Source organism: Aspergillus fumigatus, chromosome 2 (assembly GCF_000002655.1).
Source record: "Aspergillus fumigatus Af293 chromosome 2, whole genome shotgun sequence".
Taxonomy (NCBI): Eukaryota; Fungi; Ascomycota; class Eurotiomycetes; order Eurotiales; family Aspergillaceae; genus Aspergillus; species Aspergillus fumigatus.
In genome coordinates this window covers 351,172-377,065 of record NC_007195.1, presented here as the reverse complement: position 1 = coordinate 377,065, position 25,894 = coordinate 351,172, and the positions used below count along the sequence as shown (strand labels likewise).

Here is a 25,894-nt window from a genome sequence, read left to right as displayed (position 1 = left end):
GTACTTTACAGGCCCCGACATATATATTTGATGCGGCGATCCGGGCTCATACAATGAGATTGCTCGAACACTTTCTATTCCAAACCAAGAAAACAACGCCCTCTTTATGTATAAATAGGAAATCATTAGCATGATTCTCTGACTATGTCAGTTGCGATGGTCGCATCAAAATTGGCATCAAGCATGGCTTTGATATCTACTATGGACAGCCTGCTTGAGATACATGCACCTTATTCAATTAACCAGTATATCCCACCGAGGAGGATATGCTTATGCTCGGCTTTTGGTGAGGCCGACTGAGATACTTGTAGTGAGCTGAATAACATCAGCAGCATTGTAAAGATCCAAAATGCTACCTGGGTTGGGCCCATAAGGAGGAGTCAAAGGGGCTGGTTTAGATGGCAGAGCGACACTTCAACGCTGACTGGGTCAATCTCCCAAAATTTGTGCCACCAGGGTAATAGTCCTCTTCAATACCTTTCCATCTCCCTTTGATAATCTCAATCATGATCATTATCCAGATAGGTGCGGAGTAGCTCGCCGAAGAACGTGGTGTGAGAAGGAGCTGTTCCTGAATATTATCAGCGGGGCAAAATTCCCCCTCCCCATCGGCCACACGGGCCCGCGCAAATAATTTCTCCAGCTCCTTCTTTGACCTAAAGTTGTCCACAACTCAGTTGAGGCATCTCTTCTGCTATCTTATCCTAACGCAGAGAACATAATGGCAATTCAGTAAGGCTTTCTTGCGAGAGGTTCGTTTACTGTTTATGACTCAGACTGACAGCCCCTTCTCAGTTACCTGATCCTGTTGTCGCGGCAGGGCAAAGTGGTATGCCTCGTGGCCCACCCAATTCATTGACTTGATCCCACAGCTCCTTGACTGATGGAATTTTGCTTCTATCCAGCGTCTCGCCAAATGGTTTACTACTCTCTCGCCTAAGGAGAAGGCCAAGATCATCAAAGATGTAACTCAGCTCGTCCTGTCCCGTCGCACCCGAATGTGCAATTTCCTTGAGTACAAAGGTATGCCCCTTTTCCCCACGGATTGCCTTCGTACACTGCAGCACCAATGAAATTAACTCTTGTCATTTTCCTTCCTAGACACCAAGGTCGTCTACCGCCGTTATGCCTCCCTTTTCTTCATCGCCGGTTGCGCCTCCACCGATAACGAGCTGATTACCCTCGAAATCGTGCATCGATATGTTGAGCAGATGGACAAATATTACGGCAACGTATGCGAGCTCGACATCATCTTCAACTTCCAAAAGGCATATTTCATTCTCGATGAACTTCTGCTTGCGGGCGAGATGCAGGAGAGCAGCAAGAAGAATGTGCTCAGGTGCATAAGTCAACAGGATAGTCTGGAAGATATTGAAGTGAGTTGATTCTCCCTGATACCAAGGATCCCTTGTCTTCACCCCCCACCGCAATGTGTAGAGGTTGTGAGCGCAATGAGGCTCATATCCTTGACTCCTCCATCCGCTTGTCTGCCTGCCTCCGATCCCGTCTATGTGCGAGAGGCCGCCGCCAATCACCCTTCCATTGCACCTATTTTCATCTCACCTACTTCACTACATCTCCAATACTATCGTTATTCGTTGGGTCCTCCTAGCCTCATCCGATGTGAACACGTCACATGTCTGAGTTAGGCTAATGTTGCGCCTCCTCCAGGTTGAGGAAGATGTGGTTACGAAGATCATGTAGCAACTGTTTGACAAGCAAGCGTTTCCCTGTTCATACTGTTTTCTTTGGGTTTTCGCTATCCGGATGTTCGAGGGCAGTTCTACAGGCGTTTGGACGTACATAGGCGTTGTCTTCTACTATGCGACTTCAGGAACTAATTAATACTACTTTGGCCAGTCCCAGGAATCAGAGGAAGTGATCGCCAATCTATCTAACGAAGGGCTCATGTGAAGTCATTCGTCATTTTCTGGGTCTGCAACAGTGTTTCCTTTGGACCCGTGAAGTAAGTGCGTGATATCACTGGCCGGTCGCAGTTGCCACGTGACTGCCCTACCCCCCCCCTTCAGCCAACGCGCAACTGGATCACCCCGTATCGTCGTTCATCAATCAGTCTTCTCTTAATCCCTGTTTCATCCTCAGATCCATTTGATTTTGCTGAGAAGGGTTGTCTCAGCAAACAAATCTCATTTGAGACATTCACACCCGCGCTCTATCGGCCTATTCACTCGTGGCTTCAGCTGTCAACCCAAGCGTCCTTATCTCCGATCAGCGGTCAGTCCACCACCAGGACTATCTCGACATTATCCGCGCAGATATCCTCTACCGCGTCGGCTCAACCTCTCTCTGTTGTCTTCTGGTGAACGGAAGTGACGAATTGATATCTGGCTCTTGCCTCAATACTCCCAACCGCCGTCGCTTCTTATCTCCTCCAACGGCTCGTCTTTGACAAAGATGAAGGTGCGCATTTCCAATTGCGCCGAGACGCATCTTCACCGCGGGATTGGCTCTGTTATACTGACATATGGATCATAATAGTATCTTCCTATTCCCGATCTCGAAGACGTTGCGAATTCACTTAACTTCGATACGGACGATTGTCACATTGTGGGTGGATGCGACCTGTATACAACAAAGGCAGCTCGCGCCGACCGGAAACTGTACAAGAACATTGAACAATCACTGGAAGCCCAATATGAATCGGTCCTTCGCCTGTCTGCTTCGCTTTCACCTCCCAATGCATCCGATGCGGCTGCCTCACTCAATTTGTCGCGTTCAAGTCCTTTTGGACCCCTGAGCGATCACTCCAGTCGCCGGACTTTTGCCTACCTGATCGCAACGCTCAATGCAAGCCATCCCGATTATGACTTTTCCCATGTTTTGCGCCCTTCGGATTTTCGTCGCGAGAGAAGCCTGAAGAAGGTTATGAACACGGTGGACTCAACTCTGTTTAACCTGAGACCTCGCGAGTCGATTGACATGTCCCCCCCGTCTCCTGCGACGATATCTGGATCATACAACAGCGCAGCATCTCATATTTGGGGCCCGAGAATGTGGAGAACAATTGATGAACATATGTCATTGAAGGAGTGCTCATACTACTCGTACTCGCCCGACGAAGACCCATCAGATGCCGATGACGGTGCAATCTGGAGTTTACACTACTTTTTCTTCAATCGTCTTCGGAAACGTGTCTGCTACCTCTACATTCGAGCGATCCCCATTCTCAGTCACACACCCGAAGAGGGGGATGGACTTCCCACCACGCCCACTGGCAAGCGAACGTTTGAGGATGTTGATGTATCCCGGTACATGACCCCTGATCTGGTGGGTTCAAGCAAGCGAGCTCGTTACTGGCTCGGGAACCGCGCGAAACTCGAGATCGAGAGTGAGGAGGAAGGCTCATCCCCGCCAACACGCCCTGTTGTTGATGAATATGACAATTACGTGCTCAGCGACGAGGAGTTCCGATCGAGATCAGGTAGTAAAGGAACAGTCCGCGCCATGAGCGAGGAGATTGCCGACCAAATGGAAGTCTAAACCCGACTCCGTGATTTGATAACCTCTTCTCTTCTCTGTCTATCTTCATGATTGTTTTTGCTCCTTTCTTTTCTTGTTTGTCTTTCTACGGCGTTGGCTTGATTTTACTCTGCATTCAACCTGCATGTTCTGCGGTGAGGGGCGTTTGGTGACCGGCAACGGCGGTACATGCCTCCTGTCGTAATGAGTGGTTTCAAGACTTGTTCCTCAGATTGATTCAACCTTGATAATAATTTTGATGCACTGCATAGCCTGAACCTGGTCTGGCACACATGGGTTCATTCTAATCACTGCAGCAGTGCTCTTTTCACGCTTACGCTGGGCTATGCTCTGTAATCTTACTGCAATGAAATCCCTTCAGCCCTAACTTTTTACGTAGATCCTTGGGTTTATGAAAGTGACGATAATCTGGTAGTCATTATGACATGATACTGATATTGAACATGGTATAAGAAGCAGTTCATCCATCTCTTAGAATCCACGGCAGTCTTTGCTTGAACATCAATGGAGACCCAAAAGACACTGATAGGAAATGCATCCGCTATCATCCCCCTGTCTATCGCCATCATCGTACCTAGGTGCTCCTAAATTCTTATGCATAATGTCATGAGATAGGACCAAAGGACCACTCCTGCATATGCATCTCATCCAATAGTTCCCACGACGAGATGTCAGTACTGAGTGGAAAATCCATGCTTGACAGGCTATGTGTGTAGCTCGAGGGCTTGTCACTGATAACTTTGAGGCTGATCTTCCCCGCACCGGGGTCTGTGAAGATCCGCTTTCAGGATGTGATACACTTGTAATGAGCCATGAGTCTTTCCTTCCCTTGCGGTTGTAGACGTTTACACAGTGATGTAGTATCTTGCTCAAAGGAGAGATTTTCTTTTGTGATGTATAAATCCGTTGATGGGTGCAGTCAATAGTAACTAAGTCATAGTCGGTCGTCCAAACGGGGCTAGTGGACTTCATATCATGTCACGTGATGTTAATGACACCTACCATTGTATGACTTGTATCAAGGCTCACTCTTGTTCTTCTCTTTTGAGTCAGAATAACCCTGTTCGTTTCTATGTGAACGTTGATGAGAAACACTCCATTTATGATAGTATTTTCAATGTACCACCAGTATCTCTTCTGAGCGGGCCGGATATGATATCTTTGGGCATGAAAGATCTGAGTCCCTTACTTTCCCCAACGCATTACTCTTGCGTCGTTTACTGCATTTCATCCGAGCTCGCTCATGGTTAACGGAGGAGCACACAGTCTGGTGAACGCTATACAGCGGAAAATTCCTTGTCGTCATGTTTGGATTTTCCCCTCTATCCGTGCTTCTCTAACAGACGACTCATTGCTGGGGAACTCATGTGTGAGCGAGGGAGATCGCGGAATGATTATTAAGCGCTTGCGACGATCTAGAAAGATAGAGTAGATCCTAGAACTCCATTTGTCTATAGGAAATACATATATCTTTATGGTTTGGGGATATGAAGGGTCGGTTAGGCGTATGTATGAGTGGAGACTGAGTACTCGTAGACGATCAGTAAACGGTTGTGGTCCGTGCACATCTGGTGGATCGGGGAAAGTTGTCCGTTCCGTACACAAACACCTAGATAAGATCCCCTCCAAGTCCTCCCCTACCACACGTCACTGTGAATACCTCGAACGATCACACAAGATGGCGGACGAAGAGGAGCGCATAAAGGCCGAGAAGCTGGCTGCTGCGAAAAAAAGAGTAAGCCTGGAAAACCGACATGCGGACGACCCTTGAGAGAAACTGGCTGACGGCTGATACACTTTCGAACAGGTAGCGCAGCTCCAGAAACAGAAGAAAAAGGCCAGCAAGAAGGCCGCTAGCACAGAAGCTCCAAAGGAAGCGGATACACCGAAAGAGACCGCCGCCCCTACCGAAGGAGCCCCCGCAGAAGTCCCCGCAGAGGTGAAGCAAGATGAAACTGAGTCAATAGAGAAGGAAGCGCAAAAGGAAGAGGAACAGCAAGCGGAGCTGGAGACTGAATCAAAACCAGAACCTGGAGTTGAAACCGCAGCTGAGCCAGAAAAGCGCCCTGAGTCGCCAGTCGAACCCATGCCCGAGGCGCCTACCTCCCCTTCTCCAGCGCCGGATGCTGAGCCCCAGACGCTGGACGTCAAACTAGATACCCCTCGCGCGGGCCATACTCGGCAACCGTCTCTTTCAATCCAGTCCAAGATGCGCTCGTCGTCATTCCGAAAAGGCTCCGTCTCTCAAGGAAGTGCCTCGACGTCACCATCGAATGCCTTGAAGTCGCCCTCTTTGCCTCCTTTGACCGGTAACGGTGACTCCGTGCACGAGGTTTATCGGAAACAGTCGATGCGGATTGAGGAGCTGGAGAAGGAGAACAAGCGACTAGAGAAGCAGCTGGAAGAGTCGACGAGCCGGTGGCGGAAGACGGAAGAGCAGCTTGAGGATCTTCGGGAAGCGAGCGTCGATGCGGCGGAGTTGAGAGATAAGTTGGAGAAATCCGAGCAGAAAGCGGCGGAGATAGACGAATTGGTGTGGTTTTGTCTATATCCAAGCAAGCATTGTTAAGACTGTTACTGACCTAGCCAACAGAAGGCAGAGATCGCCGCTCTACAGAGGCAGAACTCGCACCTTCAAAATCGGTCGCACCGCAACAATGCCAGCATCTCCGTGCCAGTTCCGTCAGAGTCGCCTCCTGCCGACCTTGTACAACAGCTTGAGTCCAAGTCGGCTACCATCGAGGCCATGGAACTAGAGATTTCTAATCTTCGTGCGCAGCTCTCGGAACAATCCTCATCCAGCAGTGCTCACGAGGCTCAGATAGCTGCTTTGGAAGAGAGACTCTCTCATAGTGAATCCGCTCTCGAGAAGTCGCAACGGGAGCTTACAGATACAAAGATTGCCCTGACGCGAGCCTCCGAAAAGGCAGTGAAGGAAGGAGTAGACAAGACCTCTACGGAGACACTAATCAAGAACTTGCGGCGGGAGATCGAGGAACTGAAACAAGAAAAGTCCGAAGCAGAGAAGAAGATCGACACACTAGACAAGAAACTCCAAGCAATGGGAAATCTGCACAAAGAGTCCGAAACCCGCCACCAGGCCCGTCTCCGCGAGAGCGAAAAGACCGAGAGAGAAGCAGCAGTTCTACGGAAACGGCTCGCAAGCGTCGAAAACGAGAACATACGATTGAAAGAAGACCTCGAGCGCCTCAGGAAGCGCGAGTCTGGCGGCACAGATGACGACGCCCTCGACGAGCTCGAAGACGAGGAACGATCGCGCCTGGAACGTCGCATCCGCGACCTCGAAGGAGAGGTCTTTGATCTACGTCGTGGCATCTGGAAGGAACGGCGTGACGAGCTCTCTACCGCGGACCAAGGCGGCTATACCGCGCCAGACACCAGCAACCCGGCCGCCAACGCCTTCGACGACGTGGACCTCGTCGGCGGCTCGTTCGCCGACCACGCGCGCCGCCGCAGCATAGCCCAGCAGCACTCGTCCTTCTCCACCGTCCTCTCGAGTGGCCTCGCGGCCTTCACGGGCAGCTATGGAAACCGCAGCCGGGAGTCCTCAACCCAGCAGCATCCGCCCGCTGCGCGTGGCAGTCTGGAACTCCTCTCTGAGGAGAACTTCGATGATGAGTTCGACGAGGCGGAGTTTGCGCGGGCGCAGGCGGAAGAAGAAGCGCGGAAGCGTGTGGAGTGGGTCCGCGAGATCAAGGGGAAGCTCAAGGACTGGAAGGGCTGGCGGCTGGATTTGGTGGATAGTCGGGCTGGCGCTGAGGGAGCCGGTGTGGGCATGGGTGAGATATTTGAGATTTAGATCTGATGTCGACATACATTATCATCCCCAGCATCCTAACAACCTTCCTTTTCGGTTGACCTCATCGAGACATTTCAGCTCTGTGGCTTGACTAGCACCGCGACATCTAAATTACAACAATAATGATTACGCTAAGAATATAATGAATGTAATATACTCTTTCAGGCCCAGAAAAAATGGATATCCCATGAGTATGCAACGATGCAATATATAAACACAGACACCAGCGCCGAAATATCCCAGACCGACGCAAGCAAAAGACACAAGGCACCAGCTGAACACATGCACATCTAGAACAAGCCTTGGGCAACGTCAACTGGATTCAATCGTCCGCCTCGTGGCGCCCTGTAAGAACACCCTCCGACTTGCCCCTTCTCCTCCTCCTGCCCAGCAGCTCACCGAGCCACCCTGACATCTGATACAACCAGCCACCTGTCACCATAACCCCAGAGACGGTGTTAACCAGCCGCACAAGCAAGGACAGGAAACTAGTGCGCTCCTCGCTGATCAGCAGCAGGATGGGCTCGATGTTGTACTTGAAGAAGAGGCCTGGGATGAAGTAGGGGCTTTCTGGAATCACGCTGGACTGGCTGGTGACCGCGTACTGGTTGGTGAAGACGAGGTTTTTGCCACGGCGGTTTGAGGGCGGAGCGTTGGCGTAGGTGTCTAGTGCGAGGTTGCCCTTGGAGTAGATGGTTGGCACAATGGAGAGGAAATACTGGTACTTGTAGTAGTGGTCTTCGGTTGTGGCGATGGTTTTGTCGAGGGGGTTGAGGAGGGTCGGATAGTGAGGGCCGAAGGAGAGCTCGGTGATCATGTGCGAGAAGTTGAAGGCTGCGCGCGTCAGTTGAATTCGAATACCCAGGAACAAAGGGAGAAAATGTACTCTTGTGCTCCAGATGAGGTGCGTTGTTATGGTACCCGTGTCCCCGTGCCGTAATGTGGAAGTCACCCTGCACCTTATTTCCCTCCAGACTGCCATAGATCCGACACGAGTCAACAGCATCGCCCCTCCTCAGCTTGGGTCCCTTGGCGAACTTCTTCCTGGGATTCCTCCGCACTTCGCCGAGAACATGGTGCACATGCGCGTCGGCTTCCTGCTCCGATAGACGATCGGCGTGCTCCTGGCTGAGGGTCTGGTATTCGTGGGCACCGCCGTAGGTCTCGTAATTGCGCTTGTCCATCCACAGCTGCCAGCTCGTGGGCTCGCGTTTCAGCAGCTGACCGGCAAGAATGCGGTCGCCTGAAGCATCCTGGATATTCACGTCTAGCATGTCACAGGACATGTGGACGACAATGTCCAGGTTCAGCTGCAGGTCATGGGAGATTCCTTTTTCAACGCTGAAGTGCTGCTTCTCGGTGCCTTTGAGCCATGTGCGGAACTCGGATATCGATAAGAAGGTACAGACGAGCAATACCAGAACCGTCCATTGCCCGCCGCGGGGAGAAGGCGCTGTATAAGAAGGTTTTGTCTTCGCTAGAATCACCACGACGATCGTCAGCATCTGCACCATAACCTGGGACCGGCCGCTTTCGAGGACGATTGCGGAAACGTCCCGCCGAGCGAGCTCGGCACTTGAGCATGTTAATGGTTCGTGTTGGGAACTTACGAAACGCGTCGAATGTCCTCAAGCTGCGTCTGACACTTGACTTCTCCCCAAATGCATCCTCGTCAAGGCCGTGCGATGCGTAGCCGTTCATCACGAGTCGCAACTTGAATTGGACAATTCAAGACATGAACGGGAGAATTGAAAGACTAGGTTTGCAGAGACCTTAGATAAAAAGCCCGTAAGACAAATGAGCACAGCTCTGGTGATAGCGCAAGGAAATAATTGAAACAGACGACGACGGGGGGAGGAGGACGAGTACAGGCCAAGTGTTCCAAAAGAGGCACATATCTAAACTCCGCACGCCAACGCGTTATCGGACACCTTATCGACATTGCTATCAACAACGCTAGATTGACATTTGACATACTCCAAGCCGCCTTCAAGCATCAACAGAAATTCATAGATGATTCTCTATTTCATAGCGACTTCATGAGCTCTATACTAGACGAGTACACCCCTCAGAGCTGCCTAATACCACCAGCAGCCACAAGCTTCGTAAAGCAAAGTCAACAATAGTCCGCATGACACCAGGAAATACTCCGCAGATTTAGCCACAACGGTCCCCGGAGAGAAGCGAGGAGGTACAAGGGTACTTAATGAGAAGAATGGACACAGAAAGGCGTATGAATGTACAGACGCTGTATGCATAACAATGAAAATCCGTAACAATGCAAATAGCCTCGCGGGTGCATGAGCATGAGGCGATGCGAAGACATGTGCAGACAATTCTGAAAGACAAAGGAATATGCATATGGTTCGGTAGAAGTTGTGAAGGAAAGGTCATGTTTGTATCATGAATAAATGGAGACTGGTGGCAAGCAGGAAACACATCAGTAAAGTGAAGGAAAAGGTGCAAAGAGTACAGGTATCATGGCAAACCACATAAATGTTGGAATAAAGGGGGTATAAAATAAACTCTTGTTGCCTTGTCCGCCGCTTCGGATCTGTTTCACTTCAATTCAATCGTGACGCATGCGCGAAATCGCCGACGTTCTTGACCGGATGTATGCAACTCGAAGATAACGAGAAGAATTAATATTACAGACATGTAAAATATAACGGAGGACGAAAGGTGGAGAAGTGGGAGACGACGCATCATTTACTTCTCTGGCAACTTGTCAGTCAAATGGCCTCGTGGTTGTATCTTTACTCGGCCAGATTACTTACTAGACTCGTCGCTGCCGCCGCAGTCGCGAGGTCGGGCTTTCCACTGATACTTCTGGCTGCGACACGGGGCAATGCTGAACCAGGCATAGAAGGGACAGTTGTGCCTCGCTTGGCAGGAGTTGACGGCTGCAGGCCGCTCACGGTGGAGTGCCGTTTACCAACTGTTGTCGCTTTCACAGGAGAGCTGCCTGAAATGTCGCGACTGCGAATAAATGTACCGTTTTTGAGACTAGTTCCAGGTGGCTCCGGCAGCGGCCGTGCTGTTGGATTAGACAGAGTAGTGGCACGCTTGTTTGAGAGGCTCGCCATACCATAGCTTCGAGAGCGTGACGCAGGTTTGATTCCAGTTATAAACTCATGTCGGAGCGCATCGTGAGGGGTGAGCCGACGAGCAGGATCCCATCGAAGACAGCGAGAGATAAAGTCAAGGAACGCATCATCGTCACACTTCAAAACCTGTTTGAGGTCCTTTGAACTTGGCCGACGCCTTCTGCCCTTTGAAGAGACGGTGAGTCTAGGCTTGCCCAAAGAATCAAAGAATAACTTCTTCCGAGTGCTCTTCTCAATTAAATGTTTCTCGGGAGGACCAAACACCTCCATTATACAAGCAAGCTGCTCCTGTTCATTTTCTCCCGGGAAAATGGGATACCCGCTGTAGAGCTCCGCCAAGATACACCCCAGACTCCACATATCAATCGGCATGCCGTAAGACATGCCAAGAATGACCTCTGGCGAGCGGTAAAAACGACTTTGGATATAGGTATACACTTTCTCATTCTCGAAACAACTGGACCCAAAATCGATGACCCGGATTTCGGAGCTCATGGGATGAACGAGAAGGATATTCTCGGGTTTGAGGTCACAATGAATAACCTTCTTGGTGTGCAGGAGTGTCAGAGTGCCCAGGATCTGCTTCGTGAAGCGGCGTATAAGTTTGAGTGAAAACCCTTTGAAGTCGTGAGCCTTGATAAATTCATAAAGGTTCATTCCGAGCAGTTCCGTGGAAATACAGAGATGTCCCCTAAAATAGAAGCTCTGTGTGAAATTAACCACGCTGTGACGGCGATGCGGATCCCACTCCTTGAGTTTCTGGAGGAGGTTCACCTCGATCAGAGCTTGTTGGTGGAACCGTTTCTTGTTGCGAATGATCTTCACAGCAACCAGAGCTCCCGTCTTGTGGTCAATGCATCTCACAACCTGACCAAAGCTACCTTTGCCCAGAACATCGAGCACTTCATACCGATACGCAAGATGATCACCGATCACGATGTTGTAGTCACCACGATCATCGTCGTAGCCGAAGTTGGCAGCTTGCGCATTCAGATCACCAACATGTTTCTTCGCATTCTGCGTTCCGCAGAAGTAGATATCCTTGAAGTCGATGATCTCTCCACGTTCAAAGATATTGAGATTGGCCATTTTCAGTGCCTGCGCTGGGCTTACTCGCTCCTTCGGGCCTGCCTTGCGACGTAATTCGTCTAGATTCCTGGCGGCAGTCTCAAAGTCCTTGCGCTTGCTAGCGAGTCTGCGCATCTCCTCATCGGCTGCCAAAATGTCAGAGTCAGGGTTAGACTCATGCTGCTGGCGAGGGGTGGCTGCCGTGCTAGATTTAGCCGAATTGATCATCTTGTGCATGGGCGAGAAGACGGATGATCCGGGTCGTAGTGAGGCCGTATTGCTTTCCCCGGACTCATTCGAGACACTTGGCTCCAAAGCGAGACTCTGTTCACTGCTCACACTTTGGTTCCGCATTGTTGAGACACTCGTGCCGGAAATAGATGACTGACGTCTTGCTTGAACGTACGCGGGCTTGAGTGTGGGACTTGAGCCTTTGACTGTGGACAGATTATTCCAAGTGGCAGATGCTGGGAGTCTAGGGGGCGGCATTTGCTTCGCCGGGTCCAGATCAGCACCTGTCGAACGTTGTGATTTGGAGTCGCTACGCTTTCCGGTCAAGGTGACTTTATTGAAGATTGAAGACCCAGGAACGCTGTTGTTGTCAGGATCCGAAGGAGTGGACAATTGACTGATTGTCTCAGCATTCGAAGAGAATGCGGACGATTGAGTTTGAGGTCGAGGCCCAGTCAACTTGTATGCTTGCGAGATTCGTGGGGAATAATCGCCACTTGTGTTGGCTTTTTGTTGTAGGTTGCTGAAGTCGCTGCTACTCTTTGGCAATGTGTATGAGACATAAGGGGAGATTGTTCGCGCACCACCAGTAGTATTATTGTCAAAAGACGCCAATGCACTGGAGCTACTTGCTGTTCTCAGAGGAGCAACTGTTGAGGTGCTCAGCACGAAATGGGAAGTGCTGCTTCGAGCGTGAGTAAAACCCATTGTGTCATCCTCATCTCGAAAGGAGAAATTTGCCTTGGAGGCCGTCATCGGCGTGCTCGGAGTCTTAGTTACGGCCTGGCCTGAAGGAGTGTAGGATTGCCCATCGTCTTCGCGGTCCTTCAAAGCTTCGATTTTAGAGGCCACAGGAGTGCTGAGAGGCAACAGGTTCAACGGGGGCAATTTCAAAGGCTGCAGATTCTTCTTCCCAAAATTGCTCGCTGGAGTCTTGGCATCGGGAGTTTTCATTGCTCGCTCAGCAGGATGATCCGTAGTCTTTTTGTCGTTACCCCTTATCGCTTGTTTGGGCTCAGCGTCGTGGTCAGCCTTAGGCTTCGGAAGACCGATATCCAAGGGAAGACTAGACTTCCGCGAAGCAAAGTAGGTATGAAAATCGCCGTCACCCTTGGGAGACTCGTAAGCCTTGGGGATTGCGGGAACAGGAGGGACCTCTTCGTTGTTTCCCCCCATATGTTCTGCGCGCGGTTTTGGGGTAGGTAACCGGGAAGATGATTGGTTCTGGGCAAACCTTGTCTGCAAGGAACTGCCGGAGTTCCTCGTAGAGCTATAGCTCGTGTTGGACGACAAAGACAAGCCTGAACTGTAGGATTTCCGACTTGGGTCGGGCGTTGTTCTCGTCGACGATGGTGTGACGCTCTTCCGCGGCAGACTAGACGGAGACTGGGCGCAGGACCGCGGGCGAACAGGAAGCGTGTCCTGTTTGGTTGGAGGAGTATATGGTAATGGAGGCGCCTGCGGCGCTGTAGAGATTCGCTTCATACGCCGTGCATCAGTAGGGCTTATTGTTCGAGCCCCGAGGCCTGTCGCGTGTGGGGCCATAACTGACACCCTTTTCGCAGATGAAGCGGGCGTAGTCGCACTGCCGGCAGGATTCTTAATCGGCGTCCGAACAGCATTAGTGGAACATGACCGGGAGTGGTCAGTCAATCCAGATGCTGTCAGCAGATGGTCACCAGGCTCCCGGGAGGGTGGCTGGAGCGACTTGGCTTTCATGTTGCGAACATTGGAAGGGAGCCTCGTCTTGTCAAGGCCGCTGGAATCGGGATTCTGGGCATGTGGGCGGAGACTTGCATGGTCGGCTGGAGACGTGTCCACACTTGCCTTCCGGGCAGACACGCTCTGACGTCTGGCAGATGTAGCAGCTGCAATGGAGCCAGGACCTATGGATTTCCGTGGAGCGCGCGGAGCAGGGGCTTTTGCAGCGGAGTTTTGGACAAGACTCTGCCGGCGACTCCGCGCAGCCGTGTTGGAAGCCGGAAGACGCGAAGCTACCGATTCTGCGGAGGAATTCTGGCTCGATAAATGTGAAACCTCACTCTTTCGCACGGAATTACTTCTCGACCGGCTGGCAAAGCTGGGTTCATCGTTATCTGCCCACGGATTCCGCGTAAATGGGCCAGAGAGCGGGCTTCCTGTGTGATTTGAAACCGCAGTGCCGGGCATCGGAAAGTGATTTAGACTCGGCTCTGCCATGATGCTGTTGTGGAAATCATCAAAGCTGACGGGGGCAAGGAAGTCCGTCTGATCAGGAGGCGTATGGTTATAGTCCGACTTTGCCAGATTCCCCATGCTGGTGGATCGAAGACTGACGCGAGAGTTGGTACTCCGTGTTGATTCATTCGTTGAATCAATTGAAGAGTGTCCTGAGTGGAAAAAAGCGCCTGGTGCATTACTACAAAGCAGAAAGTTAGAAGTTAAGAGCCATCGATACTGCAACCCTCCTAGTCACGCTAAAAGAGATCACACAGGGAATTGGAGATTTTCAGCCCATACCTTCTGCGCGAGGATTCTTGCGGCCGTGGGCCCTGCGGCACTTTCTGATCTCTAATCGACAGTCTTCTCTTGGCCATGATGCTTATGCGAGACCCAGTTGTTGTTTTTGAGGAAGGGGGAGTATCCGAAAGGAAAGGTGTTGATGCATGTTTATGCAAACGTCTTCGTGCGGGACCCTCTGCTATTTAGAGCCATATTCGTTAGCCACTGCCATTTGCGATTCCGTACCGGACAAGATCATCGCTTGGATATCATACCTCCAGATCCTGAATCTTCATTCCGAGGTGGACTGGTCGAGCCCGTTTGCCCTTTACGCAGCTGGCCCCTCCCTGGAGTCTGCTGCGACGGTAGCTTTTCTGGCATCCTAAGGCTTCGATACTAGTATTCCCAGTAGCGATAGGGGCACGTCGGGGGCGATTCGATGAGGAGTTAGAGGTAAACTAGGAGCCCAGTGTCGTTTTCTTTTGCCAATGGCACGGGGGCGTCACTGAATTTCCCAGCCTTCAAAACAAAGAGGCTTGACAACACCGTCGCGCAACCCGTCAACGGTCGCTACCGGTCCATTGCGGGGAACAAAAAGAGCACTCTCTTTTGCGAGGAGTCGACCACGAAAAACCAAACCGAAGTACGCGGCCAGTGAAAGGATTGACGGCGTATCAATATCGACTCGGTTTCTTTTCGGAGAGGTTCGACACAGGGTTGTTGGTGCGCAGAGGGGGAACTCTTCGTCGCTCGGTTGGACTTGGCGTTGAGAAAGTTACGGGCGTATATAATAAAATGGGCCCAAGCCAACGGGAGAGAAGAAAAAGGGGAAATATTATTAAGGAACGAGGAAGGCACCCAAATCCAATGAAGCGAAAATATACAGATAATATCGTGAGCAGAAAGAAGCCAGTAAGGCCACCCAATGCCAGCAAGGAAAATGAAGCAGAGAAAGAAAAATCGAGGAAGTGACAAAATATAATTATGGGTACCGGGTACTGGGTAAACAACAAGCTGTTGTTGACCTCTGCTACTAGTAGGGAGTACTATGGAGTAACCTAACAGAATACTAACCATCACAAGTTTCTTAGTCGTCTACCTTAGTGTAGGCAAAAGTAAGGTAGTGCGTGCCCCCTGGCTCCTTTCCTGTAGCTCTACACAGTAGATGATGCCTAATTGGGTAACGACAGGTGCAAATAGGGCAAACAGTGCTCTTCTGAGATTAGTGCATGATAAGTGGATTTTGTCATTTTCTGCTCCTTACGGCAGATCACCTGTACTCAAATTACATGTCCCTTACCCAAATTACCAGTCTGTGTTACTGTTACCTTACTGAATCTGACCCTGCTCGGCTTATCCATACCAGAACAGTTAACTGATCAATGTGCATGTGCTTCTGTGCGGAGAAACCCAAGCACTTCGGGCCATCCGCCACAAGAAATGCAGCTTCATGTTTCAACTCTCTATCTCGACGCAGATTCTAGCTTAGGGCATGATGGATGACGGTTGTGCTGCTGAAGTTATTGCCAACCGTGACGAGCCCATTCCCGTCATCTCAGTCAACAAAAATGACCCAAGGTCACATCGACATGGGAGGTCGGGGTCTTTGCAGGACAAGTTGTTCGCCAAGTTTGTACCATCTCGTCTTTTCTATGGCAAATGAGAGGTTTGAGATGCCTAATGAACTAACATTTTTGATATAAGGCTTATAGAGCAAGTCATCCCCGCAGAAGATGTAGACAATGAGTCTGTGTCGGGAGGCGACAAGCGTACGGCTGCAGATGTTAAGCGGCCAGCGTTTAGCCTTCCTTTGATGGCTAATAATTTTCGTCGCTTCAACGCCAGGTATGCCAGATAAAATACCCATAGGGAGATGCTGAAGTTGCATGTTGCTAACAGCCTTGACAGGATCGGGATTGTTTTCCATTTCCAGAACCAAGTTGAACGCCTGCTAAGCTGGAGGAAATCTTCCCATACATTCTCTTTCCTTTTTATCTATTCCTTTATATGCCTGGATCCTAATCTCCTGGTGGCACTACCCATCACTGTCATTCTATTATTCATCATGGTCCCAGCCTTCGCGGCTCGTCATCCGCCTCCCCCTTCAATGTCTACTTCCAGCACCACACCCTATTACTCATACCAGGGGCCGGCACTTGCACCTGCAAAGACTATCAAGCCAGCGTCTGAGACATCGAAGGACTTTTTCAGAAACATGCGTGATCTCCAAAATGTCATGGCTGACTTCTCTGATGTGCACGATGCGACTGTGTCGCTCTTCGCACCCATAACCAACTTTTCAAATGAAAAGCTCTCATCCATTGTTTTCCTTGTGCTAACGATCACTGCCGCGCTATTGTTTCTGACAGCCCATCTCCTGCCGTGGCGCTTTATTCTACTACTTGGTGGCAATGCGGCTGTCCTATCCAATCATCCTGGCCTACAAGAATTCTTGCAGAACCTACTAGGAGACAGTAGCGGTGCTGTGAAGGCCGACCTGCAGGCTGAACGGGCGGAGAAAAAGAAGACTCTAGACATGTATGGGTTGTCGATGCAGTCGAACCCATCCGCCGCCGTGTCGTTGCTTGATTCATTGGCTGATATTTCTCTGGACTCTTATCCTGAAGAGCGTGAGGTAGAGATTTTCGAGATCCAAAACCGCTCCCTAGCTCCTTATTCCGAGTCAGAGTGGGACCATTTCATTTTCAGTCCAGTGCCATATGACCCCTTGTCGCCGTCCCGAATTGCAGGAGACCGCCCTAGAGGATGTCGTTTCTTCGAAGACGTTCAGCCTCCGCCTGGCTGGGCATGGAAGACAAAGAAGTGGAAGTTGGATCTTGACTGCCGCGAGTGGGTCGTTGAGCGCATGATTACCGGAGTAGGCTTTGAGATACCCGGAGCTGGTCCGGAAGGAAGCATGGCCAACGAAGAGATTGGAGGCTGGGTTTGGGATCTACCTTCTCAATCCGCGTCCAGAGACGAGGATGCTGTGGCCACTGCCCTAGGGTATCAAGACTATGGCTCAAGTTCGAAGCCAGCCTCAATTCAAGAGAAGAAGAAGACGCAGAAAGGTAAGCAGAAGTCGTCCTCTCGAGACTGGGAGGAGCAAGGACATTCAGGATTCAATGGCATGGGCGAATGGCGGAGGAGACGGTGGGTTCGAGTCGTGCAGAGAGCCAGCGTGTCCTCCGAGACCGACAAAGAGAAACCTTCAAACCAAGGAAAAACATGATCCTTGTGATGATACACAAGTGTAATACTCCTTGATCAAATGGGAGAAACTTTCTATCAGACCAGACGGCTTGATACATATAATGGCTCGAATAAGCATGAGCTTTCTTGATTTCTGTGGTGCTGACAGCATACTGTATCCCTAATCTACAAAATACATCCATTCCTGATACTCTGTGGTATTTTACCATTCTAGAATACTAATAGTGACAAGGGTACCCGAGGCTTGGCAAACCTTCATTTTCTCAATCTGTCAAATGAAACATGCATGCTTCCAATTTTTCAGGGAATATCTATTCGATAATATATTGTTGGCAAATGTAAAACCATGCGTTTCATTTATTTTTGGGTAGAAGGGATGAAAAAGGCGTGAAATGTGGGGAACTTTGTCAAAAGTCCCCTCATTCTCAGCCTCCCAAAATTCAGACCCAAAAGCTTATACGATGCCTTAGGCATCTCGGCTTATCCTTCCGCCTCCGTCTGGAACTAGCTACCTACCAACATAGCAGAACACTTTGAACAACATTGAGAGATTGTTGTCTGAGTATCCATCCAACCAATACTTGGGCATTAGGTCTGAATTGATGTCTGTCGTTCAGAATGATGGGGTACTTCATTCCTGCCATCCAGTATGGGTATTGCACACCGAAACTCATTCTATATTCTTTCACCCCGCTCTGACATAATGATGCTAGGACTTGGCCAATGCTCGACTGTCGAGATGTGCCATGCATTATTTCTCCACGATACCGACCATCATAATCATAGGGGCTGTTGTGTTTTACTTGCTCAGCCAGTTTCTGCACCGCTGGCGTCCGGCATGGACGAAACCCTTCATCTCAGAACGTTGCCAGGAATGGCCAGACTTACCAGTGGAGCAAAGGGTGGGATGGGTTATCAGCCTTTTCCTCCTCGCACTCGTAGGGCTCGCGGCTGAGGTTGTAAAAGCAATCACAATTGGCTTTGACATGGCTACTATTTCTCTTCTTGTGTCATGGGTAAAATAGCCCCCATCGATGGGGAACTCGAGCTGATTCGTCCCTCAGGCAGTTGCTGCTATCTTCGTTTGCATAGCACGTCCAAGAACATGTCCAGCTTGGATGCTTGTATTCTTCATCACAGAGCTTGCTGTGGAATTGTCATTTATCTTGGATCATGATGCGTACACAGTGACAAGACTTCCTGCGTATTATGTTGCGGCTGGCGCGGCTATGGCTGGATGTGTTACTATATTGCTCATGCCTCTCCGTGAGCCTTCAGTTCCCATTTATGATATCGCTGCTGTTGGACAACCCTCATCCAGCGATTTTCGCAGCCCAGAGGATAATTTGAGACTGTGGCAATTCCTTAGTGTGTCGTGGATGGCACCGCTCATCTCCATTGGGAAGAACAAACGATTGGATGAGGACGACGTCTGGTTCCTCGGCTTTGAATTTCAACATCGCAGGTTACATGAGAATTTTCGTCGACTTAAAGGCTCAGTGGTTGGTCGTCTACTTCGTGCAAATGGGATTGACCTCGTGATTGTTTCCACCATTGCACTCGTGATGATGATATGCGGTATGGAATTTCCGTGCATGCTACGGAAATATTCGCTCATTTGATCCTAGACTTCGCGACTCCAATCTTGTTGCAGCAACTCCTTCAAGCCATGCAGGACATGAGCTCAGGAAAACGTCCTGCCATGACCTATGCGCTGGCCACCCTCGTCGTTCGTGTGGTTGCGGCGCAATCGCAGGTACTCAACCTTTGGTTTGGTAGACGATGCTACGAAAGGAGCAGAGGAGAGATGATCATGATGGTCTACGAGAAAGCACTCTCCAGGAAGAACGTTTTTGACACCCAATCAGAACAAAAAGATGAAGGGCCCGCAAACAGAGAGCTTGCCGAAGAAGATGCCGACGAAGAAGCGGAGATTCCCACGCGAAGGAAATTTTGTGGGATATTCTCTGGGAGCCGGCAAACCACAAAAAAGCCGGCTAAAACAGCTGCCTCGATGGGCAAGATTTTCAATCTGCTCCGTGGTGATGTCTACGAAGTCGCCCAGCGGTTTTGGGAAGTTGACTCCTTGATTGACAAACCCCTGGGACTTATCATTGCGATCGTGCTTGTTTGGAAGCTATTTGGGCCATCATGCTTTCTAGGAATCCTAGCAATCATTGTGGCTCAGGCATTGAACGCCGTCATTACTCGCACACTTCTCCGTTGGGAGCGAGTGCGGAGACTTGCAACAGATGCCAGACTTCAGATAACCTCTCAATTTGTCGAAGCGCTTCGTCACCTGCGTTGGTATGGCTGGCAGGATCACTGGTACCGGCAGGTTATGGATGCTAGGCAGTCGGAGCTGAACCTACGCATTATCACCAACCTGTGGAGCATCCTGATTCGTTTTGTGAACACTTTTGCCAGCGGTGTGTTTCCTGTAGTGGCTCTGTATGCTTATACCCTTCTGGCCGGTCATCCTCTCCGCATAGATATTATCTTCCCTGCATTGCAGCTATTTACTATGCTGGAGACCCGCCTTAGAGATATCCCTGGTCTCATAACGGTACTGATCAACGCATCTATCGCTGTCGAAAGAATTGAGGACTTCATGGCCGAGCCGAACAAGGAGACACCTGCTACCAAGCCCGCCGACTCTGCTTCTATTCAGCTACAACATTGCTCATATGCTTGGCCTGGTCAGGTCGTCCCAGTGCTTTCAGATATCAATTTGACAATATCAAAGGGCCTAACAGTCGTTTCTGGCAAGGTAGGGGCTGGAAAAACGGCTCTACTTCAAGCGCTTCTCGGAGAGCTGGACAGAATTGGTGGCTCCGCTGAGATTCCTAATGAGATGGTGGGCTATTGTGCTCAAACACCATGGCTCCAGAGCATGAGTATCCGAGACAACATCCTTTTCTCCTCACCATATGATGAGCAACGGTATCAGAGAGTCCTAGATGCATGTGCCTTGCTTCCTGATCTAAAGAACTTTGAGCATGGAGACCTTTCTTTTGTCGGTGAGAATGGTATAGGCCTTTCTGGCGGCCAGAAGGCGCGCGTTGCGCTAGCACGAGCGCTTTATAGTACCGCTAGGGTTCTGTTCCTTGACGACCCGATCTCTGCTCTTGATCACAACACTGCTGAGGCCGTGGTTGAAAAGTGCTTTACGGGTCCTTTGATGCAAGACCGCCTCGTGGTTCTCGTTACGCATCGTACCGCGCTTGTCAATCATCTTGCGGATCAAAAAGTCCTTATTGAAGATGGCCGGGCTACAATTCACAGTAAACAGGCCGTCTCTATCACATCGGCGGCTGATAAAGACATCCAATCCTTAGGGAAGACCGCCGAGGCCCAAAGTGAGATCCAAGGCGCTCTTCGAGAGGCTGCGGCCTCGGTTCCGACCAAGTTCATGGAGGAAGAACACCGTGCGGAATGGGGTGTAAAAGCCCGTGTCTATTGGAACTACATCAGAGCTGGAAGATACAGATGGTGGATTTCACTAGTGCTTGTCTTGGCTGTCTATCGATTGACATCGGTAGGACAATCGTGGTTCCTAAAGGAGTGGGGAGAAGCCTACAACCAGATTCTTCTAGCGTTCAGCAATTCTACCCCCGACGGCAGATATTCCGCACGACAGTTGGTTATACCGTATGGGTGGTCCCAGGTGTCCCGTTGGAAACCAACCGATCCTCTAGAGAAATTGCCAGCGCCATTCGATGATGTGCGTCCTTGGCTTCTGGCATTCTTTGTGATAACGGCGTTTCAATCGGTCATGCTTCTGTTTGCGCAACTTCTGATGCTGGTCATCGTCTACTGTGCAGGCAAGAAGCTCTTTCACCAGGTCATGGTTCGAGTGAGCCATGCAACATTCCGCTTCTTCGATGTCACTCCTGTCGGCCGCTTGATGAACCGACTGACATCGGATATCGGAGTGGTTGACGGTAATATTAGTGAACAATTTCAGGCTATTGCGTTCCAAGCCATCACATGGGTCTCGTCGATTGTGGTCATAGCGTCGGTGACACCGGCATTTCTTGGATTCTCCTTCGCTCTCACTGCAGCATTCATTTTCATCTTTCTTCAATTCCTGCCAACATCTCAGAGCCTGCGACGTCTTGAGATGGTATCTCTAAGTCCTCTGATCTCGAATTTCGGCGAACTCCTACATGGGCTCACGACTGTTCGTGCGTTCCACGCGGAAGAACGCTTTCAAAACCGAGTTATTGCAGTTGTAGACAAATTCCAGGGCATGGATCATTTCTACTGGTCGCTTCAAAGCTGGCTAATGTATCGATTTGAAACCCTGTCAGCTGCGTCCACGTTGTGCCTCACCGTTCTGGCATTATACACCAATGTCACCCCGGGTCTTGCGGCTTTTGTACTGATAGCCGCGAACAACTTTGTTACGTCCACCCATGCTTTGTGCAAACAATATGGCCAGCTACAAATGGACTTTGTCTCTGTTGAAAGGATCGATGAGTTGCTTCGCATTGAGCAGGAGAACCCAGGGACCATTGAACCCCCGGCATGCTGGCCAAGGTTCGGGCAGGACATCACATTCGATGACGTTACCATTCGATACGCACCGCACCTGGAGCCGTCACTCCGCAGCATTTCTCTTACCATCCCCGGAGGATCTACGACGGCTGTCATAGGCAGAACAGGAAGCGGCAAGTCCACGCTGGCCGTCTCACTGCTCAGCGTCATCCGCCCTGAATCAGGCCGGATCATCGTTGACGGCATCGATATCGCGCAAGTCGATACGCAAGCGCTCCGAACGCGCGTCACGTTCGTTGCCCAAGATCCCGTTCTCTTCCCTGGTAGTATCCGGTTGAATCTCGATCCGACCGGTGAATACTCGGATGAGGAATGTGCAGATGTGCTGAAGCGTGTCTGTAGTCGGCATGGCTGGAATCTACAGACGCACGTCGAAGCCGGTGGCCGCAACCTCAGTCAGGGTGAGCGGCAGCTGATCGGTCTCACACGGGCCGTTTTACGTCACAGTCCGATTGTCATACTTGATGAGGCTACCGCGTCTATTGACCATGAAAGCTCTCTTGAAATCCAGCAGGTCATCAGGGAGGAACTACGGGAGTCGACCGTTATCACCATTGCACATCGGTTGGAAGCAATCAAGGACGCAGACTACTATGTCGTCCTAGATAAGGGACGGGTGTCAAAGCATGGCTATGTCAATGATAAAGGTACTTCTCAGATACAGACATAGATAGAAGGATTAGAAAAAGCTTTTAAAAAGCTTACTAGAATCACGATTACAAGTTATTCTCAGGCTGCAGATGCAATTTTAACCAACATCACACAATCCTATACACTGTAATTTGCAAATCCTAGGGCGATCATCACGGAATGATGCAAAACCAAGGTAAAACACGCGAAACATAGATCGAAACGCCATGGGAACCCTTCAAACAACTAAGCCCACCCAAGCACCAACAAGACATGAGCCACCACCTGCAAGGAAATAAGCAACAACATACTCCACCAAGCCCCATCACGCAACAGCCCCCTCCCATACCCGACATTAGCAGCACCCGTCGCAGTAGCACCACTCGAGCTCACAGGCCAACCACTTGCTGGACTCACACCAGACACAGCCGAAGACACCGGAGTAATGGAACTGGTCCTACTCGGAGACGGACCATATCCTGAACGTGCAGATGCAGACGCAGATGCAGATAAACCCTGACGCCACGCACCATCGGAAATGATGACCTGTAGAACCGGCACCGCAGTCATCGCCGTACCGTCGACACACTCGCCCAGCTTCCACGGATTATATGGTAGAGAGCAGACTCTTCCGTTGAATGACGCTGGGGATGGGAGGAGGGCATTGGCGCCTTCCCTCACGCGGGGAGGTTCAGAGACGTGTACCCTGTCGATGCCAGCGCGCGTCTGGAAAGGAGTATCTCCTTCATCGCAGTTCCTGCCGAAAACGAAGAGAGGTAACTCCCAGCTCCCGCAGAGGGTTGTGTCGGGGATATGCGAGATCTTGCCGTCGATCGAGTATCCTGTGCCATTGAAAGCGCAGACTGCGTCTCCAGCGTGCTTGGATGATTCGTGGCCTGTGTATTCTCGTTATTTCTATCATAGGACATGACTATAGACTCTGGGGACGTACAAACTGCGGCGCTGGAGTAGAGTGGCGGGATGGATCGCGACAGCCTGGATATCCGGTGAGTTGTCTCCTTTTGGAAGGGGCTGGGACTCGAGTACATGGTATTGCAGGATCGGACTTCGATCATGGTTGTAGACACGCAGGAGATGATTGTTGAGCCCTTTAGCGAGCCTTCTGGACAGTAGCTTCCGCCGGGTTTGGTGCAAATGAGAGTATCGCTGGCTGGATCGCTGCTAGCAGTCAGCTTCTTTCGTCTGATAGATACCAGTTGATAGAAAGAGCGTAGATTACTATTTGACCTGGGCCCTTGCCAGCTCAAGAAGCATGAGACCGGCGAATAGGAGGAGAACCATGGTTAGATATGCCTTCATGGATTCAGGGCTGATATTGGGATGCTTGAAGTTGAGCCGTCAGATGGAAAAGTAGACTAGAGTCGTGATGAAGTGTGTCTAGAAGTGTCAGGATGGCTAGACTACTAAATCCAGAGAGCTCGAGCTCGAACTAGGTCTAACGAGGCGATGTTTGTTGATACTGCACGCGTCGTGGTTGAGCAGTGAATGAAGTACGGAAGATGCCGTTACGTTTCAACAGACCATAGCACAGCTCAGCTTAGAATACTTCACAGTCTAGGTAATTCACTCCCCCACATCCTTCTAATTAAAAGGAGTCAATAGCAGCCACTTAGGGATATCAGCAGTCAGGCAGAAGCTGGGTTGATGGGCAACCTTACTGAGACATGGAGGCAATCAATAATAGAACTCTACCAAGACACAAAATGGACAAGAATGCCAAAAAGAGGAGTATATGATCATGAGACAAAACGGAACGGGCCATAGACACTCATCTGTAGGATGCCCAAGGCCCAAAACCATATTTGAAGTAGGGATAATGATGTTTACAGAAGTCCCACAAGAGTCAGTGCTAGACTGACTGGCGTTGACCCCTGCACCACCTACCCCGGTTCCTTGAATGGTGATGTTGCTGGAGAACAAGGTATTGAGATGCTGCCCGAGGATAGAGAGCATTCTAGACCTAGCCATGACTCCGTAGTCGACACGGATGCCTCCGGCGCCTTAACACAACAATGCAGGCTGACATCTGACAAGAGATATCAGTAAGGGTTAGTCTCGTAGCGATGTGTCTCGCCAGTGTCTCCTGCATTCAAGACGACCTCCAGTACATACGCTGACGATACTGATCATAAGAGAGGGTTGATTCCTCGTGGAAGGCTTCCGTATCGAACTCTGACTTTATATTGATATGGTATCTGTAAGGACATGAATATGTCATAGGTCTATATGTAACAGTTGCAGACCCGTCCGACAGAATAAACTGACAACCGAGGCCTGGACAACAACTTTTGATATCAACAACCCATCAAAAACGCCGCATGCGCCTGGAATGCATCAAGACACAAACTATGAAGAGTGGTTCGCCTTCCACTTGCGAATCCTCCGTTTCAAATCACCCTCGCTCTGCTGCATAGGATTCAACTTCCTATCACGAGCCATGGCGCTGTAATTCTCTCCATGACGCTCGATCAACCTCATGATCCATTCCTCCTCCCGCTTGCTCTGATGCCGGGGCTTTTTCGCCTTGACGGCCTTTCCTTCTTGGTCCGCCTGACGTTCCAGCTGTTGAACAACAGCGCTCTTGGCATTGGTTCTTTGCGAAGCGGGTTGCCGGGCTGCCTCATCTTCAGACAACTCGTTCAGTGGGTCGTTGAGCGGATTCGAGGGTTTGACTTTGCGGCCAGCAATTTCAATCTCCTCTTCGTCACGAATCACTCGGATAATTTTGCCTGTTTCCGGATCGCGTTCTACCCTAGTCTCGCCCATGGCTGCCTGCTTTGCCGACGCTTTGGCACTGCTCCTGATGTGGAGAGGATCCTCGGGCAGCTCCTCGATGCGGCCATCTTTGGTCGGCTTTTTTTCGCTACCGCCAGTCGGAGCATTGAGTTTGTGAACGAGTCCCAAGCGGCGGTAGTTTTGTGTCAAGGTCAATTTGCGATCCCTATCGCAGCGAAACTCAAGTCAGTTGCTGATTTTTTGATCGATTGGAAGATTCGGTATTTCTGACCAATTTTGAGCGATGATGGCATTTCCCAGGACGTTGATCTTCTTCTTGCCGCTCTTCAGCTGCCCGGTCCTCTTAGGCCTCTGTTTCGGCGTCGAGGACCGGTTTTTCTTCTTTTGTAGCACGCGACCCATCCTTCTTATAACCTTGTAGTGATGGTTCGAAAAAGTGGTGGACGATAAAATTGCATCGCGGCTAAATCAATTCTTATCGATTTCTCCGAAACTTTTCAATGTTTGCATCTGGAGGCTTGGCGTG

At 50.4% G+C, this 25,894-nt stretch overlaps 9 protein-coding genes across 9 annotated transcripts; 5 read left to right on the top strand and 4 right to left on the bottom strand.

The window, feature by feature from the left end:
- Nucleotides 1-721: 721 nt before the first annotated feature.
- Nucleotides 722-1,385, top strand: AFUA_2G01570 (AP-1 complex subunit sigma; the record flags this gene model as incomplete). Its single annotated transcript, XM_744199.1, has 4 exons — nt 722-732; nt 796-829; nt 906-1,023; nt 1,102-1,385. 4 exons carry the CDS (start codon nt 722-724, stop codon nt 1,383-1,385), a joined length of 447 nt encoding a protein of 148 aa, XP_749292.1.
- Nucleotides 1,386-2,415: 1,030 nt separating this feature from the next.
- AFUA_2G01550 (RNA polymerase III-inhibiting protein MAF1) lies at nt 2,416-3,501 on the top strand (the record flags this gene model as incomplete). The annotated part of the gene is made up of 2 exons (XM_744198.1): nt 2,416-2,421; nt 2,500-3,501. The coding sequence occupies 2 exons, from the start codon at nt 2,416-2,418 to the stop codon at nt 3,499-3,501; spliced, it is 1,008 nt and encodes a 335-aa protein (XP_749291.1).
- Nucleotides 3,502-4,805: 1,304 nt separating this feature from the next.
- AFUA_2G01540 (uncharacterized protein) lies at nt 4,806-7,321 on the top strand (the record flags this gene model as incomplete). Its single annotated transcript, XM_744197.2, has 3 exons — nt 4,806-5,236; nt 5,309-6,034; nt 6,095-7,321. The coding sequence occupies exons 1-3, from the start codon at nt 4,976-4,978 to the stop codon at nt 7,319-7,321; spliced, it is 2,214 nt and encodes a 737-aa protein (XP_749290.2). The 5' UTR covers nt 4,806-4,975.
- Nucleotides 7,322-7,643: 322 nt separating this feature from the next.
- AFUA_2G01530 (endoplasmic reticulum-Golgi intermediate compartment family protein) lies at nt 7,644-9,294 on the bottom strand (the record flags this gene model as incomplete). The annotated part of the gene is made up of 3 exons (XM_744196.2): nt 8,932-9,294; nt 8,208-8,798; nt 7,644-8,155 (listed from the first exon to the last, which is right to left on the bottom strand). Exons 1-3 carry the CDS (start codon nt 9,020-9,022, stop codon nt 7,644-7,646), a joined length of 1,194 nt encoding a protein of 397 aa, XP_749289.2. The 5' UTR covers nt 9,023-9,294.
- A 10-nt stretch (nt 9,295-9,304) lies between these two features.
- AFUA_2G01520 (putative protein kinase) lies at nt 9,305-15,147 on the bottom strand. The gene is made up of 4 exons (XM_744195.2): nt 14,484-15,147; nt 14,227-14,407; nt 10,099-14,125; nt 9,305-10,038 (listed from the first exon to the last, which is right to left on the bottom strand). The coding sequence occupies exons 1-4, from the start codon at nt 14,587-14,589 to the stop codon at nt 10,027-10,029; spliced, it is 4,326 nt and encodes a 1,441-aa protein (XP_749288.2). The 5' UTR covers nt 14,590-15,147; the 3' UTR covers nt 9,305-10,026.
- A 253-nt stretch (nt 15,148-15,400) lies between these two features.
- pex24 (PEX28-32 family peroxisomal membrane protein) lies at nt 15,401-17,697 on the top strand. Its single transcript, XM_744194.2, has 3 exons — nt 15,401-15,837; nt 15,913-16,053; nt 16,117-17,697. The coding sequence occupies exons 1-3, from the start codon at nt 15,701-15,703 to the stop codon at nt 17,438-17,440; spliced, it is 1,602 nt and encodes a 533-aa protein (XP_749287.2). The 5' UTR covers nt 15,401-15,700; the 3' UTR covers nt 17,441-17,697.
- Nucleotides 17,698-17,772: 75 nt separating this feature from the next.
- On the top strand, nt 17,773-22,718 carry AFUA_2G01500 (uncharacterized protein). Its single transcript, XM_077804036.1, has 3 exons — nt 17,773-18,074; nt 18,135-18,999; nt 19,050-22,718. The coding sequence occupies exons 2-3, from the start codon at nt 18,540-18,542 to the stop codon at nt 22,649-22,651; spliced, it is 4,062 nt and encodes a 1,353-aa protein (XP_077660202.1). The 5' UTR covers nt 17,773-18,074; nt 18,135-18,539; the 3' UTR covers nt 22,652-22,718.
- A 139-nt stretch (nt 22,719-22,857) lies between these two features.
- On the bottom strand, nt 22,858-24,600 carry AFUA_2G01490 (uncharacterized protein; the record flags this gene model as incomplete). The annotated part of the gene is made up of 2 exons (XM_744192.1): nt 22,858-23,507; nt 24,471-24,600. The coding sequence occupies 2 exons, from the start codon at nt 24,598-24,600 to the stop codon at nt 22,858-22,860; spliced, it is 780 nt and encodes a 259-aa protein (XP_749285.1).
- Nucleotides 24,601-24,790: 190 nt separating this feature from the next.
- nop16 (nucleolar protein 16) lies at nt 24,791-25,832 on the bottom strand. Its single transcript, XM_744191.2, has 2 exons — nt 25,640-25,832; nt 24,791-25,573 (listed from the first exon to the last, which is right to left on the bottom strand). The coding sequence occupies exons 1-2, from the start codon at nt 25,768-25,770 to the stop codon at nt 24,979-24,981; spliced, it is 726 nt and encodes a 241-aa protein (XP_749284.1). The 5' UTR covers nt 25,771-25,832; the 3' UTR covers nt 24,791-24,978.
- Nucleotides 25,833-25,894: the final 62 nt, after the last annotated feature.